The sequence below is a fragment of the Typopeltis vanoorti genome, chromosome 19 (assembly GCF_054136105.1).
Source record: "Typopeltis vanoorti isolate ZY-2024b chromosome 19, IOZ_Tvanoo_1.0, whole genome shotgun sequence".
Taxonomy (NCBI): Eukaryota; Metazoa; Arthropoda; class Arachnida; order Uropygi; family Thelyphonidae; genus Typopeltis; species Typopeltis vanoorti.
In genome coordinates this window covers 19,380,861-19,401,814 of record NC_143567.1, presented here as the reverse complement: position 1 = coordinate 19,401,814, position 20,954 = coordinate 19,380,861, and the positions used below count along the sequence as shown (strand labels likewise).

At 34.8% G+C, this 20,954-nt stretch overlaps 1 protein-coding gene across 1 annotated transcript in view; it reads right to left on the bottom strand.

Annotated features, from left to right (window-relative positions):
* Positions 1-20,954, bottom strand: part of LOC150095889 (isovaleryl-CoA dehydrogenase, mitochondrial) — a 170,879-nt gene that overhangs the window by 9,674 nt on the left and 140,251 nt on the right. Inside the window, exons 10-11 of the mRNA XM_090409202.1 lie at positions 12,647-12,751; positions 3,092-3,164 (exon numbers count right to left, since the gene is read on the bottom strand). Coding sequence (XP_090265328.1) covers positions 3,092-3,164; positions 12,647-12,751 — 178 coding nt within the window. The remainder of the gene's footprint in view (positions 1-3,091; positions 3,165-12,646; positions 12,752-20,954) is intronic.

Sequence of the window (20,954 nt, the reverse complement as noted above, 5' to 3'; positions counted from 1 at the left end):
CTTGCCTGGTGTTGTACCACCTTACCCCAGTCCTGAAGATACTTTCAGGTGCAAACTTTGTTGTATAACTCATTGCAAAGGTGAAGCAAGCTAACATCACTCCCGGTGGTACAAAATTTGCCTGGTGTTGTACCACCTTATCCCAGTCCTGAAGATACTTTCGGGTGCAAACTTTGTTTGCTCACACTTGGATAAAGGATTAAACTATATTTATTATAGTCTAACCAAGTGAAAAATAAACTTTCAACATCTTTCTCTAAATCCAGAGTAATTTAATAAAAAGGTGGCATACCGTTTGGCAACTCCTATAGGTAGAGATGATCTTACTAATGCTTCTGCCTGGTATCTCCACTTGGGCCTGGCTCCCACTGAAGAGACCTCAATAAAGGTCAAAACTAGTCTGGGTAGTGGCCCTTCCCTTAATGCATAACATTATACATATCTGCAAGGAGATGTGTTTTGCATTATGGGAGATACTGAGATAGGAGTGATGTTAGCTTGCTCCACCTTTGCAATGAGTTGCCCGGTGTTGTACCACCTTACCCCAGTCCTGAAGATACTTTCAGGTGCAAACTTTCTTTGCTCACACTTGGATAAAGGATTAAACTAAATTTATTATAATTTAAGACTTTGTTGAATAACTTTACTGTTTCTCTTGCATACTTCCAAAACTATTTGCCTTCTTTTTATGCAAAATAGCTTAAATGGATTAAATCAAACATTAATAATGTCTACAGAAAATAACTGTTTCAGCAATTGTAGTATTTCAGCAAAAAAGTGCATTTGTGAAATGTGAGAGTATATTGAAACTTGATGCAAATTTCATATAATTTTAATATGTGAAAGGAAGATAGTAACTGAATGACCATCTAGATAATCCAGACTTGTTAAAAAATTAATGAGACCGCTTCAAAAGGATAAAGGACTAGGCTCTGAAAATCAGGATTTTGATTCCTCCTAGCTTCTGAGAGAGATAAAGTTTTTTGTATCTTTTAGTTTCCTATACACAGGGAAGTTTGCAGGAGAAACAGTAAAGTTATTCAACAAAGTCTTAAATTATAATAAATTTAGTTGCATTTTATCCATTTAATATGATAATGCATTAAATGCATTATCATATTAAAAATTTAATGCAATAAAAATGCATTTTATCCAGACATTATTGAAATTTCAAAAACAAAAATGATAGCTTATTATCTTTCCAATAATAAATCTAATTCTGAGGTGCTGACTATTGAGAAAGGGTACATTATTTTGTGTGAAGTGGCCAGATTGGATGTTCAGTAATATTTTGTACTATCATTTTGCATTATGATTTAAGCCAATAAGAATAAATTTAGTCAGTTAAATCCCAAATTGCCAGCCCATCCTTGTTCATTCAGCATCCATATAGATATCTATTAGAGTAGAGATATCAGAGTATCCATTTATAAAAAAAGGGAAATAAAACTGAATGTGAGAATTATAGAGGTATTTCCCTACTCAGTGTTCTTGGTAAGATTTAGGCAAGCATACTTGACAAACGGTTATGAAGGATTGTGGAAGGGAAGCTTGGTTTCAATTCAAATAGAGATTGTCAAGATCAAATTTTCACTTTAAGACAAATAGTTGAGAAAGCATGGGAATATAACAAGGATCTGAATATAAGTTTCTTAGATCTGGAAAAGGCATATGACAAGATGCCAAAAGGAAAGCTATTCGAAATGCTATAGTTATATGGTGTTAATGGGACATTATATCAAGCAATAGTCTTTCTTTGAATGGTAAGTCAGCAGTTAGAAGTGAAGGAGCATCAGCAATAAAAAGAGAAAAACATTGAAAATAGGCAGAAACACTGAAAATATCAAATACAGAATAAGTAAAACATTTCAGCTATATAGGTACAACTTTTAGTGAAGATAGCAAATTAAATATGGAGATAGACAACAGAATCAGAAAAGTTGAATTGTAGGAAGTCACTGAATAAATTTATATAGAATAAAAGAGAAATTAGTCAAAACACTAAATTAGCTATATACAAGATAGTGTTTAAAACCTATTTTAAATTCTGAGAGCTGGGTTAGTAATAAAACACTTGACATGTGAGTTCTGAGAAAGATTATGGGAGTGAAACAGGTGGCATTTGCTGCATATATTTAAATCAGAAGAATGAAAAACAAACTGACAAAGGAAATAAACCCTAAGAGTCATGCAGCCCATCTCACATTACAAGATCATTAGTGATAAGAGATCAAGAGTGGTTTGGAATACTCATCCTTATTATACTTAGAAGATCATTAGTGAGTAAGAGTCAAGTGTGGCTTGGAAAGTTGTTAGGACTTATCTTGTACTCAAGTAGGCAAGTGAACAATCTGTGTAAGAGTATTAGTGATAGCATATGCCTTGGCATCAATAGTGGTTGGGTCAATGCATTTACAAAATACATGCAGACCCTGATTTACATAAATTAGAGTTACACAAATTATCCTGAAAAGGATATAAAAAAATTGTGAATTAAAAATTTACTTAAAGTGGTTGAACCGTGGAATGCATTGCCTGAGAGCCTGATAGAGTGGTGAGAGCACGAACAGTCAATGAGTGGTATAATAGACTGTGCTTTATAGGAAGGGCTTCCCATTATGAGTCTTTTGAGCTCGATGGAGGCCTGAATCATGATAATAATTATTATTTGCATGCCATCTACTGCCAGGATTAGGAAAGAACCATTGTTAGCACTCAAGAATGTGTTAGCAGAGCTAATCTCAGATGGTATGGTCACTTAAACAGAATGGGAGAAGAAAGAATAGGAAAATAAGTGTTCTTTGCCAGGATGTCAGGGTAAAGACCCAGAGGAAGACCAAGACCTAAGTGGATTGGTTCTTAGAAGACACAAATATAAGATATGATATGATTAGAGTCTTGACAGATAACAGACTAATTTAGAGGAAAATTATTGATAGGAAATTATTAATGATGTAACTTTACATGTAGTACTATCATAATATCCTGTACACTCCTAAGGGGGCCTGTCAGGAATTAGATGATGATGATAATCTTTCGTAAGGATCAACTGAAAAAAACAAAACACTCCTGTCAAATAACTACAACTCACCTAAACACTGTATAGCTTCTAAAGACATTTGTGTTGCCTTTTCAGCACAGTAAAGAATTACTCCAGCACAATCCTGAAAACGGGAAAATGTTATACTATTTTACATTACACCTATAATCTACTTGTGAATGTAATGCGTAAATGCAGAATATAATAATAATTAGGAAGATTGAATGAAATTTAATTTGTAAAATCAAAATATAATAATAACAGACACCATCTTTCTGAAAATTTTTCATGTTGTTCCTCTAAAATGCAAATCGACACAATATAATAAATTTGCCTATATTCTTACGAGACACCCCTAGTACAGAAACAGTGGTTATTCCCTATGATTAAATATTGAAACATGAATGATATATATTCAGCCATATATTAAAAAGTGATAACATAAAAGATGTTTTTAGACATACCCTATGGAAAATCTTTTGTGTTCTTGACTTGATTTAAAACTTTTTTTAACAGAATTTTGATAGAACAACATTGGTAGATATAAACTCATAACTGAACTCTTAAAAGGATAATAAATTACAAGAGGAATCAAATTCACAAGAATAATAATTTACAAGGAGTTTAAAACTTTAAATTAGATTAAAAAACCATGGAAATTTTTTATCGGAAGGGAATAAAATAAAGATAAAAATATATGGAAAATTTTTTGAAAACAGGGGAATACATACTGTGTGACATAATGAACTTCCATGAAGAATAAACAAAAAACAAAAATTATGGCCCATGGGCTGTTTTGACTGGGAGTTGTCTTCAGAGGAGTGAAGAAGTAATGAAAGATGAAGTTCGTGCTAACTTTTATGGCTGATTCGAATTTTTTAGTGGTTGCTGACTAGCAGAAATCTCCAATTCATTTGAATACGGCAGAGCTTCCGATTCTCTGAGATCATGTAGGGCGATGGACATTTATGGAATTTGTTTAACAACTCATAGCTATGGTTTCTGAAATTCTTAATATGGTTTCATTATTGTCAAAGTCAAGTATGATAGTTCTATTTGTTCTATTAAAATTATGTTTAAAAAATTTTAAAATCAGCAAGAACACAAAGCTTTTCCAATAAGGTATGTCTAAAAACATCTTTCATGTTATCACTTTTTAATATATGGCTGAATACATATCATTTATGTTTTTATTTAATCACAGGAATAATCAGTGTTTTTTATATTAGGGGTGTCCCTTAAGAATATAGCACAAATTTGTTATATTGTATTGATTTACAATAATAATAGTTATTTCAGAATACAAATCAAGTAATTTACTTTTAAGCATTTCTTTATTATAGTTTTAAACTAAAAATGAAAAAAAAAAAATGATTTCACAAATTTAACAAAGCATTCAAAAGAAAACGGCAATAAAGAGTTGAAGAACCAAGAGAATGAATTTACTATACTCTCTGAAAAATTAGATAAAAAAAAACTCCTTGATCTGATTCTGCTTTGTTAATGGAAGCATAGTAGTTAAATTAAACAATATGGCTACTGATTAGGATGCTTTATAATGTTTAGTGAACAATGATTATTTTTTTTTTGATAGGTAGCAAAAACAAAATATTGGAGTTTTATGTAATAATTAAGCACTAATTTAATACTTAATTCCAATATTATATATTTTCTATTACACACATATTAGAATACAATAATGTGGCCCATAACATGCAGCCAACCTAAAGGAAAAGAGAGCATCACACAAGCATGTTTCTCAGTTGACTGACCTGTATATGCAAAAAACCTCTAGTTCCTGTAGATATATTTTCTATTACACACACACATACAATAATGTGGCCCATAACATGCAGCCAACCTAAAGGAAAAGAGAGCATCACACAAGCATGTTTCTCAGTTGACTGACCTGTATATGCAAAAAAACTTATAGTTCCTGTAGACAAAGCTTTACACTTTCTGCACAAAAGTTGACAGCATTTCAGTGAAAACATTCTTGTAATTCCTGGATGGGATTCAAACTCACAGCATTTCCAACCAAAGAACCAACAGGTTTCCAAAACACAACCAAACCTGGCTGGTTGTGTGTTGGAAAAAAAAAAAAGCTTCTATTGCAGTGGAAGATTTTTTGGAAGATGCAATGGAAGCATTTTTTTTTTTTTTTTTTTTTTTTTCTTCTAAGCAGATATGACTGATTTTCCACTTTGTTCAGAGTAAATGCACTTGCAAGAGTATAGGATTCTGTATGTGAAACTGAAATATATGATATGGTAGTTGATCTCTGAGTAATAATGTAAGTAAGGAGTGAATGGACTGCTGTCAGGCATGAAGGATGTTTAGAGGTTTTTCATTTTCTCAGAATCCTGAACATCTTTTCTGATGTTTTCTGGATATATGTAATGGTTATTGTAGTGTGTATGTGTTTTTGGAAGAGGAGTGGGAGGATAACTGGGAATGGATGAAATTACAGTTGAGACAATTAAGACTTTGCAGCAAAAATATTATACCTGTTAATCAGTTGATTCATTTGATTTGTACTAGTTAAAATCTTGAGTTTCTGAGAGAAAGGTTTGTCTCTTTTGTGTGAGACGACCTAATATAACAATGTAGTTTCAAATTATAGGCCGGTATATCTGGAGTTGTGGTGAAGATACTGGAGAGATTGGTGAGATGTAGGATACAGAAATAGGTTGATAACAGCAGTATTATCTGTGGTTATCAGCATGAGTTTGTTAAGGGGAGATCATGTTTCACTAACTTACTTACGAGGGTGGTCTGAAAGGTTCTTGGACTTGACCATAGATGGCAACACTATCGGCACGATTTTTTTTTTCTAAGTTGGTACATCTGTAATAAGCATCCATGTGAAGTTGCAAGTTATTTATCAAGTAGTTTGTTTTATACAGCTGTCTGAAGCAGAAGCATTGTCTGTATCCCTTGAAATGGATAAAATTGAGTATCGTGCAGTTATAAAATTCTTTGTAAAAGAAGGTTTAATGCAAAAAGAAATTCATTGAAAGTTCATGAAAGTTCATGGGCACTCTTCTCATTCGTTTTTTGACAATAAAGAAATGGGCTGTTGAGTTTAAACGTGGCTGTACCAGCCATGACGATGTCCCAAGTGAAGGACATCCACAAAAGTGTAACAACACCAGAAATCATTGATCAAGTGCACGATATGCTATTGGATGACTGCCGAGTCAAAATGCGTGAAATTTCTGAGACTATAGGCATTTCAAAAGAAAGTGTAGGATATATTTTGCATGAAGAATTGCAAATGAAAAAGCTTTGCACAAGATGGGTGCCGTGCTTGCTCACAGAAGATCAAAAACGCACTCACATGAAAATCTCTGAACAGTGCTTGGAGCATTTTAACAAGAATAAAACTGATTTTGTGAATCAATTTATTACTATGGATGAGACTTGGATTCACCATTACACACCAGAATCCAAAAAGCAGTCAAAACAATGAACAGAAACCGGATGTTCAGTACCAAAGAAGACAAAGTTGGTTCCATCAGCAGGAAAGGTCATGGCATCAGTGTCTTGGGATGCTAAAGGCATTTTGTTTATTAATTATCTTGAAAAGGGTAAGACAATAACCGGAAAATACTCTTCCAATCTTTCAACCAGACCAGATGAAAAAATTTGTGGGACAAGACCCAGTTTGCAGAAGGAAAAAAGCCATCTTTCATCAGGACAATGCACCTGCCAACAAAGGTGTTTTGGCAAATCTGGAAAAATGACTTCTGTATTATTCCAACCTTGGTATCACCTTTAAGTCTGGCTCCCACTAATGAGACCTCAATAAAGGTCAAAACTGGTCTGGGTAGTGATCCTTCCCATAATGCATAGTATTATACATGTTTGTAAGGATATGTGCTTTGCACTATGGGATACTAAGGCAAGTGATGTGAAATCATTAGCTTCTATATATACGAGTTGCCCAGTTCTGAAAATACTTCAGGCACAAACTTTGTTTCATAACACTTGGATAAAGGATTAAACCAAGAATATAATTTCTTGGCATCTTTAATTTAAAAGGCAGGCTATTATCATTTTCTTTTTCAATAGTGAACTAGATTCTGGGGAGATGTCTGTTAAGGAGGAGGAGGAAGGAGTCTAATGTGTGTGTGTGTGTGAACCATATGGCCAAATAAAGAACACATTATCTTAGCCAGATAATATGTTTGAGAATAGCAGTATCAAGGGCATGTTTTTCAAAATGCTTCATAGAATTATAATAATTATTATTATTATTATGTGACACCTCCAGGGAGTCCAAAGACTCATCGAGGGAGGGCACCTACTCTACAACTCTGTTTCCTCCCAGTTCTCCAACTACAATCATCATCTACACCAACGGCATCTACAGCCCACCATCACTAATATTTTCAGAGAAAATGACAAACATCCATGCCCGTGGCGGGATTCAAATCTGCAGCCTTTTGGCTGGAGAGCAGATATGAATACTGGGCCAACCAGGCTGGCAATTGGCTAGGGGAAGAGCACATAATTATATGTGCCTCTATTTGTTTATTAATGTTATCTTTCCAAATGAAGTAGCCAGAATGAATGATAATATTAAAAAATTCAGTGATTTGGGGGAAGGGCATATTCTGGATTAAAGATTTGAAATGAGTGCAATTTTTTAAGATGAAAAATGACCAGTAAGTGGGGTTAAATATTTACTTAACTGTATGGCTAACTTAAAAGAGGGGGAGTTAGTGGCATTACATCTACTATGGGACAGAGAGGGTTACTGGGTCTATGCATTTTTGGCAATGTGTATATTCAGGGAGGGAGGGGAACTGAATGGTTTGAGTTTAACTATTTCAGGAGGCCAAGATGTGACCTTTTTTAGAAGCCTTTTATTTAATGTTTTCTTTTGAGAATTGGCAGGATCATAATCCAGTAGTCTGTAAGTAACACATTCATTTTCTGATTATATTCACCAGCATTGATGACTACATCAGAGTTACTCTTATTGGCTCTAGTGATTATTATGCTACTGTCTTTGCAATTTACAGAGTGAGGACCAAATCAGTGCATGCATGCTGCCACAGGATCACCAAACATCCACATGTTTCATTGCACAGCAAACATGGCAGCAAGGAGATGGATTCCAGTGATGCTCTTGAGAACAGGGAAGTCAAAAAAAAAAAGACTATGGAGAAATGGAGCAATGAGGAAGTATAGAAAAAGTGGGTGAGTGAAAGGATCAACAACATCTCTGGAAGTTTCCTCCAACACAAACAGGTGACCATACAGGACAACTTTTCAAAGAGGAGGAAAAACTAAGATTTTCACACATTTCAGAAGGCAAACTAGGACATATTAAATAATGAAGAATCTGAAAGACTCGCTAAAATAAAACCAGAAGCCTGGAAATTATTTATATATAATTCGAAGTATCTTCTTGGCAAGAGTAAACTTATAACACATTGAGTGGAGGGGGGGGGGAGCAGGAGCAGGATATCATTTGAACATTTGCTTCCTTCATATTTTTTTTTAACCTTGACCTTGCCAGGCTGGACAATTCACTCTGGTAATGTTGCGCTATCATCAGGACATCATTCCATTTTCCCTGATATCACTGGCTGCATTTTCAGAGAAAATGGAATGCTAATATGATCAGAAGTTATTGTTGATTTCTTCAATGTGAGAGAGAGAAAGAGAGAGAGAGATGCTTACAAGTAGAAAATATTTATAAGCAAACTTATGTTTTTGTTTCTTACTGTGAACATTAAATTCAGCCACTTACATATTTCAATATATGTAAGTGGCTGAATTTTGGCTCATTATATTCATTTTATAAAATACAGCTGACTCTCATTAAATCAAACTCATACAATACACAGGAATAGTTTGTTACAGCAGATAGTTGGCTATTCTGAATTCTTTCAGCATAGTATTGTACCTATGTGAGAGGAATTTGGTATGGACTTTCGTTACAGTGAGTGAGTTTGTTATAGTGGTAATTGCTATAGTGAGAGTTGACTGTACAATTCTTTTTTTTTTTTTTTTTGTCAGTCATTTTCTTTATTTCAAATTACTAAACAATACTCAGCCATATGTTTTGGTATACTTTTCATAAAGAATTTTATTCTGATGTAATTGAGGAAAACAAAAAATTCATTTTCAATGTGCTGGCCTAGGTGGCTGGGTGGTTAGCAAATCCACTCTCCAACCAACATGGGATTCGAATCTCACTGTGTGGAAATATGGATGTTTGTGATTGTCTTTAGGTGGAACATGGACTTCATTGTCTGGTGTGAGACCACTGCTCTGCATCCTGGAGTCCTGAAGTGGATTGAAAAAGTCAATCTTGGTCTCAAGAGAAGAATTTCGGTCCTTATAAAAATACTAAAAGTATAAAAATTAATAAAAATTTATAAAAAAAGTCAAGAGTATAAATGTACTAGAGGTTTACAAAATCTTTGTGTGGATAGGAATCCCATAAAAAAAAATAAAAATAACAAAAAATAGAGAAGTGTGACTAGCTAAGCTTATAAAATGGAAATGGATCTATTCTTAAAATGCCAACAAAAGGTTATATTAATGTTTCACTGAAAAATTAAATTATCATTATTTGAAAATTTAAATGTATTATAAAGACTAAAAATTTGAATATACCTGGATATCTTGAGGTAGAGATACTTTCGATACAAAGTAGCGAGTTAAAAATTGCATCAAAAAGGGTTATCAGATTAGGGGGAAAAAAAACTGTGGAAGATAAGGAACCAGTAAGTGTGAAATAAGAAATAGAAGGAATCTGAATGAAACAAGTTACAAGTCAAAGAATCAAAACTATGAATTATGAAAAAAAAATAAATACAAATAAAAACTAAAAACAGGAAACAAACCTTGGAGATTCAGTGGCAAACTCTGAAGAAAACATTTATTGATTCTGCCAGAGAGGCATGTGTTGAGGTTGTGTGTAAGGATAAAAAAATCAGAACTCCCTGGTGGACACAGGAAGTTAAAGAGGCAGTGAAGGAAAAGAAGAAAGCATATCAAAAGTTCCTATCAAATAAGTCAGCTTGTGCTTTTAGAGAATATAAAGACAAATGCAAGAATGCTAAACACTGTGTAAAACTAGCTAAACAAAAGTCATGGGAGGACTTTGGTAAGAATATAGAAAATAAATATCAAGAAGGTGGCAAAATATTCTGGAGGTTGTTGAAGAAGCTTAGGAATGGAGGAAAGAGTGCTGTAAAAGGAATTAGAGATGATAAAGGTGACATGAAAATGGGAGAAAAAGATATCCTTGAAGTATGGAGTAATTACTTTGAAAAACTGCTAAATGAAACAAGCAGTGATGACAGCACAGTGGTAAAAAACACTGACCAGGCATGCAGTCAGGAATACATATCCATACTTGATGTAGAAAAAGCCATCAAAGGCAGCAGGAGTAGATGATATTCGACCAGAAATGCTGAAGTATGGTGGTATAAGAGTCTTACAGTGACTGCACTGCATAGTTCAGAAAGCATGGACAGAGGGACGAATTCCTGATGATTGGAGTAGAGCTCTCATAGTACCCATATATAAAAAGGGAAATAAAACTGCATGTGAGAATTACAGAGGTATTTCCCTAATGAGTGTTCTTGGCAAGATCTATGCAAGTATACTTGAGAAACGGTTGAGAAGAATTGTGGAAGAAAAGCTTGATGAAGAACAAACTGGATTCAAGTCAAATAGAGGCTGTCAGGATCAGATCTTCACTTTACGACAAATAGTCGAGAAAGCATGGGAATATAACAAAGATCTGCATTTAAGTTTTGTCGATTTGGAAAAGGCATATGACAAGGTGCCAAGAGAGAAGCTATTCAATACACTGCAGTTATATGGTGTCAATGGGGCATTATATCAAGCAATACTTAGTCTTTATTTGAGTTGTAAGTCAGCAGTTAGAATTGAAGGAAGTACAGGAAGATGGTTTAATGTTAAATCTGGTATCAGACAAGGATGTACATTATCCCCTCTGTTATTCATTATCTATACAAATCACATTATGAAGGAAAGTGGTATTAAACATGATATAAAAACTGGAGATGTTAATGTCAGCTCTTTGCTTTATGCGGATGATGTTATACTTCTAAATAAATCTGCTACAAGTCTGCAAGATTCCCTGACTAAATTGAGTAACTGTTATAACAGATATGGTATGAAGGTCAGCAATAAAAAGACAAAAACAATGAAAATATGCAGAATTGTTGAAAATGTCAACTGTGTTGTGAATGGAGAACCTGTGGAACAAGTAAAACATTTCAGCTATTTAGGCATGATTTTTACTGAAGATGGTAAATTAAATATAGAAATAGACAACAGAATCAGCAAAGCTGGTATGGTGGGAAGTCAATTGAATAAATTCATATGGAATAAGAGAGAAATTAGTCAGAACACTAAATTAGCTGTATACAATACATTGTTCAAACCAGTTTTAACTTATGGATCTGAGAGCTGGGTCAGAAGTAAAACACTTGACCAAAGACTAGAGACCACAGATATGAGAGTCCTGAGAAAGATTATAGGTGTGAGCAGATGGCATCAATGGCAATATCATATTAAAAACGAGGATATTAGGAAAGAACTTCACATTGTCAGCATCCAGGAATGCGTTAGCAGAGCTAATCTCAGGTGGTATGGTCACTTAAACAGAATGGGCGAGGAAAGATTAGCAAAACAAGTGTTCTCTGCCAGGTTGGCAGCAAAATGACCCAGAGGAAGACCAAGATATAGGTGGATTGATATGGTACAAAATGCCATAGAACATAGAAATATAAGATCTGATAATGTTGGAGTCTTGACAAGTAACAGACTGATTGGGAGGAAAATTGTAGATAGGAAATTAATAATGATGTAATTTTTTTCATGTAGTACTATCATATCCTGTACACCCCTTGAGGGTACATGGCAGGAATTTGATGATGATGATGAAAAACTAAAAATATGTAATATGATAGACTAACAGTATGAAGGACAGTGTGCTGATCCTTTCATAGAAATCATTATGATCAGCTAGTAGAAGGGAATTCACCTGTTTTGATTCCAAATCACAAACTCTGTGCACTGACGAATGTTTTCATCCAGAGCAATAAAGTTGTTGCAATTTAAAAAAAAGTTCAGTAATTGCTGGCCTGGTTGGCCAAGTGGATAGCTATCGTGGATATCTCTCCAGCCTTTTAGCTGGAGAGCAGCCAAAAGGCTGCGGGTTTGAATCTTGCCTTGGGCACAGATGTTTGTGATTGTCTGTGGAAATACCAGTGGTGGTAGGCGGTAGATAGCGTTGGTGTAGTTGTGGTCAGTGATGATTGAATGGTGGAGACGGAGTTGTAGAGCAGGTGCCCTCCCTACAATGAGTCCTTGAACTCCCCGGAGGTGTCTGATAATAATAATTATCTTTACAGTAGGGACTTATCTAAATGAAGCCAACTAAAAGCATAAAAACACTTTCATCCACACAAAGCATTATTATAAAACAGAACACTTCTCAATTTTATACAAGAGAGTACTTTCTCTATAGTATATTAATTTTTAATGATAAATTATTTTTCTTAATAGTCTGTACAAAGTATACAATATGCACACAGTATTACATACCTTGGAACTCAAGTGACCTTGATCAGCTGCCCTAGCAGTGTTATATAAATAAGACCTACATGCATTCAAAGTTGTATACATATCAGCTAGTTTTCCTTGAATTAACTGGAAATAAAGTAAATTTTAATTTATACAAAAACTAACCCATATTATATGAATTATTTGAAAATTAAAAGATTTGAAAGAAATATCTCAAACACATATAGTTGAGATTTTATTCCCCATCCAAATTAATTTCCAATGTATCAAATATCAGATTCTAACTTGAAAGAAATTATATAAGAGGTAGAGATACTGTTAAAAATAACACAACAACAAATAAATAAAAAAAGTTCCACAGTCAAACTGTATCCAAACATATAACATATGAAATAAAGGTTTAATGGTTTTCTGTGGCATAATGTGCAGGATGCACTTGTGTTATTAGATGGAAAGTTACTTTGTGTACTATGATGCAAAAAATACTTTAACATCCTATATGTCTACAGGTGAAGATAAAATTCTGTTAAGCACCTCGTTCCAATTTTTGAAAGAGTCATTTTTAGTAAAACAGCATCCTTGAAATTCCATATTCACATTCTGCTGTGGTAAGGCATGATTGCTGAATCTCTCTCTCTCTCTCTCTCTCTATATATATATATATATATATATGAAAGAATGATCATTGACTCGGTTAACATACATATTTTTTAAAAAGAATTGAATTACTAAAACTGAGATTTAAGTAAAAAGGTTTTAATATTAAAACACGACTAGTTTCGACTTGTAACAGCCTTCATCAGGTGACATTATAAAAGAAAGAAAAAAGAAAAAACATTAAAACACTGAAGCTTAAATAAACTATGAATAACATAGAGAGTCTCTATACATAATTGACATTAAAACATTGTGGTTGTATTTAAAGCTGTTCTTTCGTTTGTTGTATTGTTGGGAAAGTGCGTGCTAGGAGCATCTCATGAACGCCAGTACATGATTACAGCTGAATGACTATCTGGGAGGTTGCAGCTCAAGTTATTATTTAGATGAACAGGATTGAAGATGATTTCCCTAGATTCCACAATTTTTCTCTCTAGTTCATCATTGCAACAGAAGATGTTAGTAGATTTATCCAGCAGACTGTGTGACTTTGGCTTTCATTATTAGGATTAGCCGAGAAAAGGATACGACTTAATAATGCACTGGCTCGCTGTCTCTTGTAAGTAATGTCCCTCGTGTGTTCTTCCATACGCAATTCGACAGATTTGTCTGTCTGCTCAAAATAAGGAATATCACAATCACACAATATTTTATATACACCAGGGTATTTAAGATGATGATGACAAGGTTTTAGGTGGCTTATTAAAAAACGGATTTTTGGAAGTGGAGTGAACAAAGTTCTCATATTTTATCTTCTTAGAACTTTTGCTAATTTATGTGAAACTGTACTTATGTAAGGAATAGATATATTGCATTTGAATCTATTTGTTTCTTCTGAGCGATGTCTAGGAGGATTAAGAAGGAATCTTTCAATGATTCTTTTGGAATATCCATTAACTTTGAAAGAAATTTTGAGATGGTTTATTTCTGTAAGAAGTTCATTTGGGTCATTCAGAAGAGAACGGGGCTCTATGTCCCAAGGTGGAAATTATTCCAAGCTTATGAGGAGGGAAGTGATGGGACTGACTATGCAGATATCTGTTGGTATGTGTGGGCTTTCTATATTTTGAGTTTACCAGAAGAGCATGTCAGTTTGACATCAAGAAAAGGCAGGGAATTATACGTTTCAAGCTCGGCAGTAAACTTAATACTTTGATGTTGGCTATTGAGATGTTCGAGGAAGACCATAAGGGAATCATGTCCATGGCTCCAAATAATGAAGACACCATCTACATCGTGTTTCCAAACTTTAGGTGTTAAAATAAAGGAAGAGATAGTCTTGGCTTCAAAATCCTCTAAGTAAATATTTGCGAGTACAGGGGATAAAGGATTACCCATAGCCAGCCCATGATTTTGCTTGTATATAGTATCTTGAAACCTGAGGTAACCGGACTTGATGCAACATGTAAGCAAGGTTAACATTTTTTTGGATAACTTGTCCTTGAGTAATGTTAGGACTTCATCTGTTGGGACATTAGTGAACAAAGAAGTTATGTCCAAGCTAGCCATGATTTCATCTTCATTAACTGTTATATAATTGTGGTATGAAACAAATTCTGTAGTGTTCTTGATAAAGGATGGCGACTTGCCTGAAAAATTTTTGAGGTATTTGGCAAGATATTTTGAAAGGTTGTATGTCGGAGAATTGATACCTTCTACAATGAGGCGTAGTGGGGTGTTCTCTTTATGGATTTTCATTTATGGAACATCATATATGGAAAAATCTACTAACATCTTCTTTTGCAATGATGAACTACAGAGAAAAATCGTGGAATCTGGGGAAATTATCTTCAATCCTGTTCATCTAAATAATAACTTTAGCTACAACCTCCAGATAGTCATTCAGCTGTAATCATGTACTGGCATTCACGAGATGCTATTAGCATACACTTAACCAACAATACAACAAATGAAAGAACAGCTTTAAATACAACCACAAAGTTTTAATGTCAATTATGTATAGAGACTCTCTATGTTGTTCATAGTTTATTTAAGCTTCAGTGTTTTAGTGTTTTTTCTTTCTTTTATAATGTCACCTGATGAAGGCTGTTACAAGCTGAAACTAGTCATGTTTTAATTTTAAAACCAGGGTGCTTAAGGGTCAAAGCTGTATAACTGAGAGGAGACTTCCACATAGCCTTTAAAGGAATGTGGAGAACTGACCAGAGCTTCTAACCTAATGTCCAATCACAGCAGTGTCAAGTAGAGTGATTTGGGCAAATATCAGAATAGAGAACTGGACAATGAGACTTATTTGTGCCTATGGTCCCACAGAAGGTTCTACTAAGGTAGAAGTGGAGGAATTTTTTGAGGCTCTAGAGAAAGCTACTGACACAATGAAAAAGGGAAAGTTGGGCCTTGTTGGAGATCTAAATAGCAGAGTAGAAAGTGATTGTCAGACATACAAAAATATTTTGGGAAAATTTGGAGAAAAGAGCAAAGCTAATAATAATGGCAAATACCTGTTGGATTTCTGCTCAGGACATGGAGTGGTTATTACTTACACCATGTTCCAACATAAAAATGTGCACAAATTCACATGGAAAGAAGAGGCAAGGAATAAGAAAAGTCTCATTGACTATGTCATTGTTGATAGTGATGTTTTCTCCCTGGTGCAGGACACCAGAGTGTACAGAGGATGAAATTGGAAGTGATCACTATTTAGTCTTGAGCAGGATAAAATTGAATTTCATATTGAAAAGAATGACATGTAAGAAAGTTTTAAAGCGAATAAAAGTTGAGCAGCTCTCAGATATGAACTGTAGACTAAAATACACAAAGATTATTGAAGGAAAAATGAAAGAGTTTGAGAACAGGAACCAAACCTTGGAGATTCAGTGGCAAGCCTTGAAGAAAACATTGATTGATTCAGCTAGAGAGGCATGTGGTGAAGTTGTCTGCAAGGATAGAAAAATTAGAACTCCATGGTTGACACAGGAAATTAAAGAGGCAGTGAAGGAAAAGAAGAAAGCATATCAAAAGTTCCTGTCAAATAAGTCAGCTTGTGCTCTTAGAGAATACAGAGACAAATGTAAGAAAGCTAAATAGTTGTAAAACTAGCTAAACAAAAGTCATGGGAGGACTTTGGACAGAACATAGAAAATAAATATCAAGAAGGTGGTAAGATATTCTGGAGGTTGTTGAAGAAGCTTAGGAATGGAGGAAAGAGTGCTGTAAAGGAGTTAGAGATGATAAAGGTGAAAACAGGAGAAAAAGATACCCTTGAAGTATGGAGTAATTACTTTGAAAATTTGCTAAATGAAACAAGCAGTGATGACAGCACAGTGATAAAAAACACTGACCAGGCATGCAGTCAGGAATACATATCCATACTTGAAGTAGAAAAAGCTACCAAAGGCTTGAAATGTGGAAAGGCAGCAGGAGTAGATGATATTCGACCAGAAACGCTGAAGTATGGTGGTATAAAAGTCTTACAGTGGCTGCACTGCATAGTTCAGAATGCCTGGACAAAGGGCCGAATTCCAGACAAATGGAGTAGAGCTCTAATAGTACCATATATAAAAAGGGAAATAAAACTGAATGTGAGAATTACAGAGGTATATCCCTACTGAGTGTTCCTGGTAAGATATATGCAAGTATATTTGAGAAATGGCTGAGAAGAATTGTGGAAGAAAAGCTTGGTGAAGAACAAAAAGCTTGGTGAAGAACAAACTGGATTCAAGTCAAATAGAGGCTGTCAGGATCAGATCTTCACTTTACGACAAATAGTCGAGAAAGCATGGGAATATAACAAAGATCTGCATTTAAGTTTTGTCGATTTGGAAAAGGCATATGACAAGGTGCCAAGAGAGAAGCTATTCGATACGTTATATGGTGTCAATGGGGCATTATATCAAGCAATACTTAGTCTTTATTTGAGTTGTAAGTCAGCAGTTAGAATTGAAGGAAGCAGGAAGATGGTTTAATGTTAAATCTGGTATCAGACAAGGATGTACATTATCCCCTCTGTTATTCATTATCTATACAAATCACATTAGGAAGAAAAGTGGTATTAAACCTGATATGAAAACTGGAGATGTTAATGTCAGCTCTTTGCTTTATGCGGATGATGTTATACTTCTAAATAAATCCGCTACAAGTCTGCAAGATTCTCTGATTAAATTGAATAACTGTTGTAATAGATATGGTATGAAGGTCAGCAATAAAAAGACAAAGACAATGAAAATAGGCAGAATCATTGAAAATGTACATTATGTACATTGAAGGATGTACATTATCCCCTCTGTTATTCATTATCTATACAAATCACATTAGGAAGAAAAGTGGTATTAAACCTGATATGAAAACTGGAGATGTTAATGTCAGCTCTTTGCTTTATGCGGATGATGTTATACTTCTAAATAAATCTGCTACAAGTCTGCAAGATTCTCTTACTAAATTGAATAACTGTTGTAATAGATATGGTATGAAGGTCAGCAATAAAAAGACAAAGACAATGAAAATAGGCAGAATCATTGAAAATGTCAACTGTGTTGTAAATGGAGAACCTGTGGAACAAGTAAAACATTTCAGCTACTTAGGCACAATTTTTAGTGAAGATGGTAAATTAAATATTGAAATAGACAACAGAATCAACAAAGCTGGTATTGTAGGAAGTTCAATTGAATAAATTCATATGGAATAAGAGAGAAATTAGTCGGAACACTAAATTAGCTGTATATAAGAGTTCAAAACCAGTGTTCAAACCAGTTTTAACTTAAGGATCTGAGAGCTGGGTCAGAAGTAAAACACTTGACCAAAGACTAGAGACGGCAGATATGAGAGTCTTGAGAAAGATTATAGGCGTGAACAGATGGCATCAATGGCAATATCATATTAAAAATGAGAATATTAGGAAAGAACTTGACATTGTCAGCATCCAGGAATGTGTTAGTAGAGCTAATCTCAGGTGGTATGGTCACTTAAATAGAATGGGCGAGGAAAGATTAGCAAAACAAGTGTTCTCTGCCAAGTTGGCAGGAAAACAACCCAGAGGAAGACCAAGATATAGGTAGATAGATACGGTACAAAGTGCCTTAGACGATAGAAATATAAGATCTGATAATGTTGGAGTCTTGGCAAGTAACAGACTGATTTGGAGGAAAATTGTAGATAGGAAGTTAGTAATGATGTAAATTTTTCATGTAGTACTATCATATGCTGTACACCCCCTTGAGGGTACATGTCAGGAATTTGATGAACTTTTTACTTAAATCTCAGTTTTAGTCATTCACTTCTTTTTTTTTAAAAAAAAAAAATATATATATATATATATATATATATATATCCTTTCTTTCATAGTCAAATGGTGATTAGCATTTATTTTTTAAAACATTATGGGAACAGCTACTGTGTGCTAAAATTCTAATATATATAAATCAAAATAATCACCCGACACTTTGATCTTCATATCTGGAATATACACATGTATACAATGAAACAAGCTACGTTATAATCTACATAGTATGCTAAAGTCACACCAATTTGGTCAAGTGTTAACACCATTGGTCTGATGTCTGGTGAAGGGAAAAAAAAACCTCAACTACATCAAAGCTCGAGTCCTGTTATTTGTTTGGTTAGAAATCACTAAGAGATAAATGAAGCTAGAGATTACTCACAGATAAATTCAACAAAATCAGTATCAGTGGTGACCAATAAGAGCTGAAATTACTGTTTGGAGTCCTAAAATGAAGATTTGTTTGAAAACTTGAAAAACATTAGGTGTTCCATCCATATTCTTGGAATTTTTATCCGATCGTTACTATTTAGATTAGAATGGTTGCACTTCACCAAGCATGCTGCAGGCACAAATTCAGGGAAACTTAAGCAATTAGGGTGGAAGCAAGTAAGTATGTGTGAAGGCATCCTGAAGCGAGTGAGTGTGAGAATAACCAAGTGAGGAATCTTTCAAGCAAAAATATTGAATAGGGTAGTCAATTCAGATAGAAAAGGTGGGGGCCTAAAGGGATTCTGCAATTTCTATATACTAATGCCAGAAGTATCAGGAACAACAGAGAGGAATTTTTGGCATTGGTCAGTGCGACCTTGCCAAAAGTTATAGATGTTAGTGAGATTTGGCTAACAACAGATGATGTAGCTACGGGGATAGAACGTGAAGAGTTTAGTATTTTCAGGAAAGATAGAGAAGACAGGATGGGGATAAGGTTACTGCTGATGATAGCAGATGAATTGCAGTAAAATAGAATAGGGGATAGGTGGGAAGGTGGCTATTCATTTGAAGAAGTCTGGTGTGAGATTAAGGCCAGTAAGACAAAATATACAGTTGGTTGTTGCTGTAGGCCAGGGAGTTCCACAGATGATCGGAAGACATGCATCACCAAATTAGTACAACGAGTGCAGGTCAAGTGATTATTATGGAGGGACTTCAACTATGGAGATATAGACTGGAAGGAAGAAATATCACATGGCAAGAAGGAAATAGAATTTATACATCTACTAAGGGATAATTACTTAAGGCATCATATGGAGGGAACTAGCGGTGGGAGAGTATTGGACCTGGTCATAGGATCAGAAGAGCTATCCATAACCAAGGTAACCACATTGCCTCTGATTGAAAGTGACCATGTGGTTTTGACTTGGGAGATTGTAAAACATGAGGAATATTCTGTCAACAAGGGGTATATGTGGAACTACAAGACAAGTAATTATAACAGGCTTAGTAAGAAGCTTAAATCTGTGCCATGGCACAAAATGCAGTGTAAGGATGTTAGTAGTGGGATATAGTTAAGGTCATCTGGAGGAAGCAATATTAAATTGTATACCTAAGGTAAGGAGGATTAATCAGATAGGAATTAGATGGATGATTGAATTAGATAATATCATTAAGCACGAGCTGCAGAAGAAAATGCTGTGGAGGATATACAAAGAGAAAGGTGACCAGCAAACTCATGATATACAAGGTTCTGGCAAGAAAGGTGATTAGCATGGCCAGGTAGTCAAAATCAGATTATGAGAAGAATCTATCCAAGCAGGCCAACACTGCTTTAACATATATGACAGATACTGATGTGGGAGCAGAGGTGGATGAATTGGAGGTTCTTATTGCAGAATCTCAATGTAAATACAGCTGTGGGATTAGATGGGATATCAGCTAGGTTTTGCAAGAATGTGCAAGGGAACTGGCAACGCTTCTGACTAGGCTCTTTAATTTAAGTCTCAGCTCTGGTAGAGTTCCAAGGGAGTGGAAAGAGGGCAAAATAATTTCCTTGCATGAGGGAGGTTCTAAGACTGCGGTAACAAATCATAGACCAATCAATATCGTAGATGCAGCAATAAAAGATTGGACTAGAAAAATTGGACAAAAAGAGAATTCAAGAATGGATAGATAAAAATATGATACTCTAGGAGGATCAACATGGCTTGGCAAAGGTCGCTCATGCCTTAGTAATTTACTAACTTTTTATAATAGAGTAACAGCTGAGTTGGATAAAGGAAATGGCTACATGATGATTTTGCTGGAATTTGTAAAGGCATCTAACAGAATACCACATGGAACTTTGTTATGCAAATTAGAACAAATGAGGATGGACATTAGACTGGTTAAGTGGATAAGAGAGTGACCGCTGGACAAATATTAAAAAGCAGTATATGGAGGGGCAGAATCTACGCAACAAGGGGACTAATGGTGTACTGCAAGGTTCAACGCTGGGAC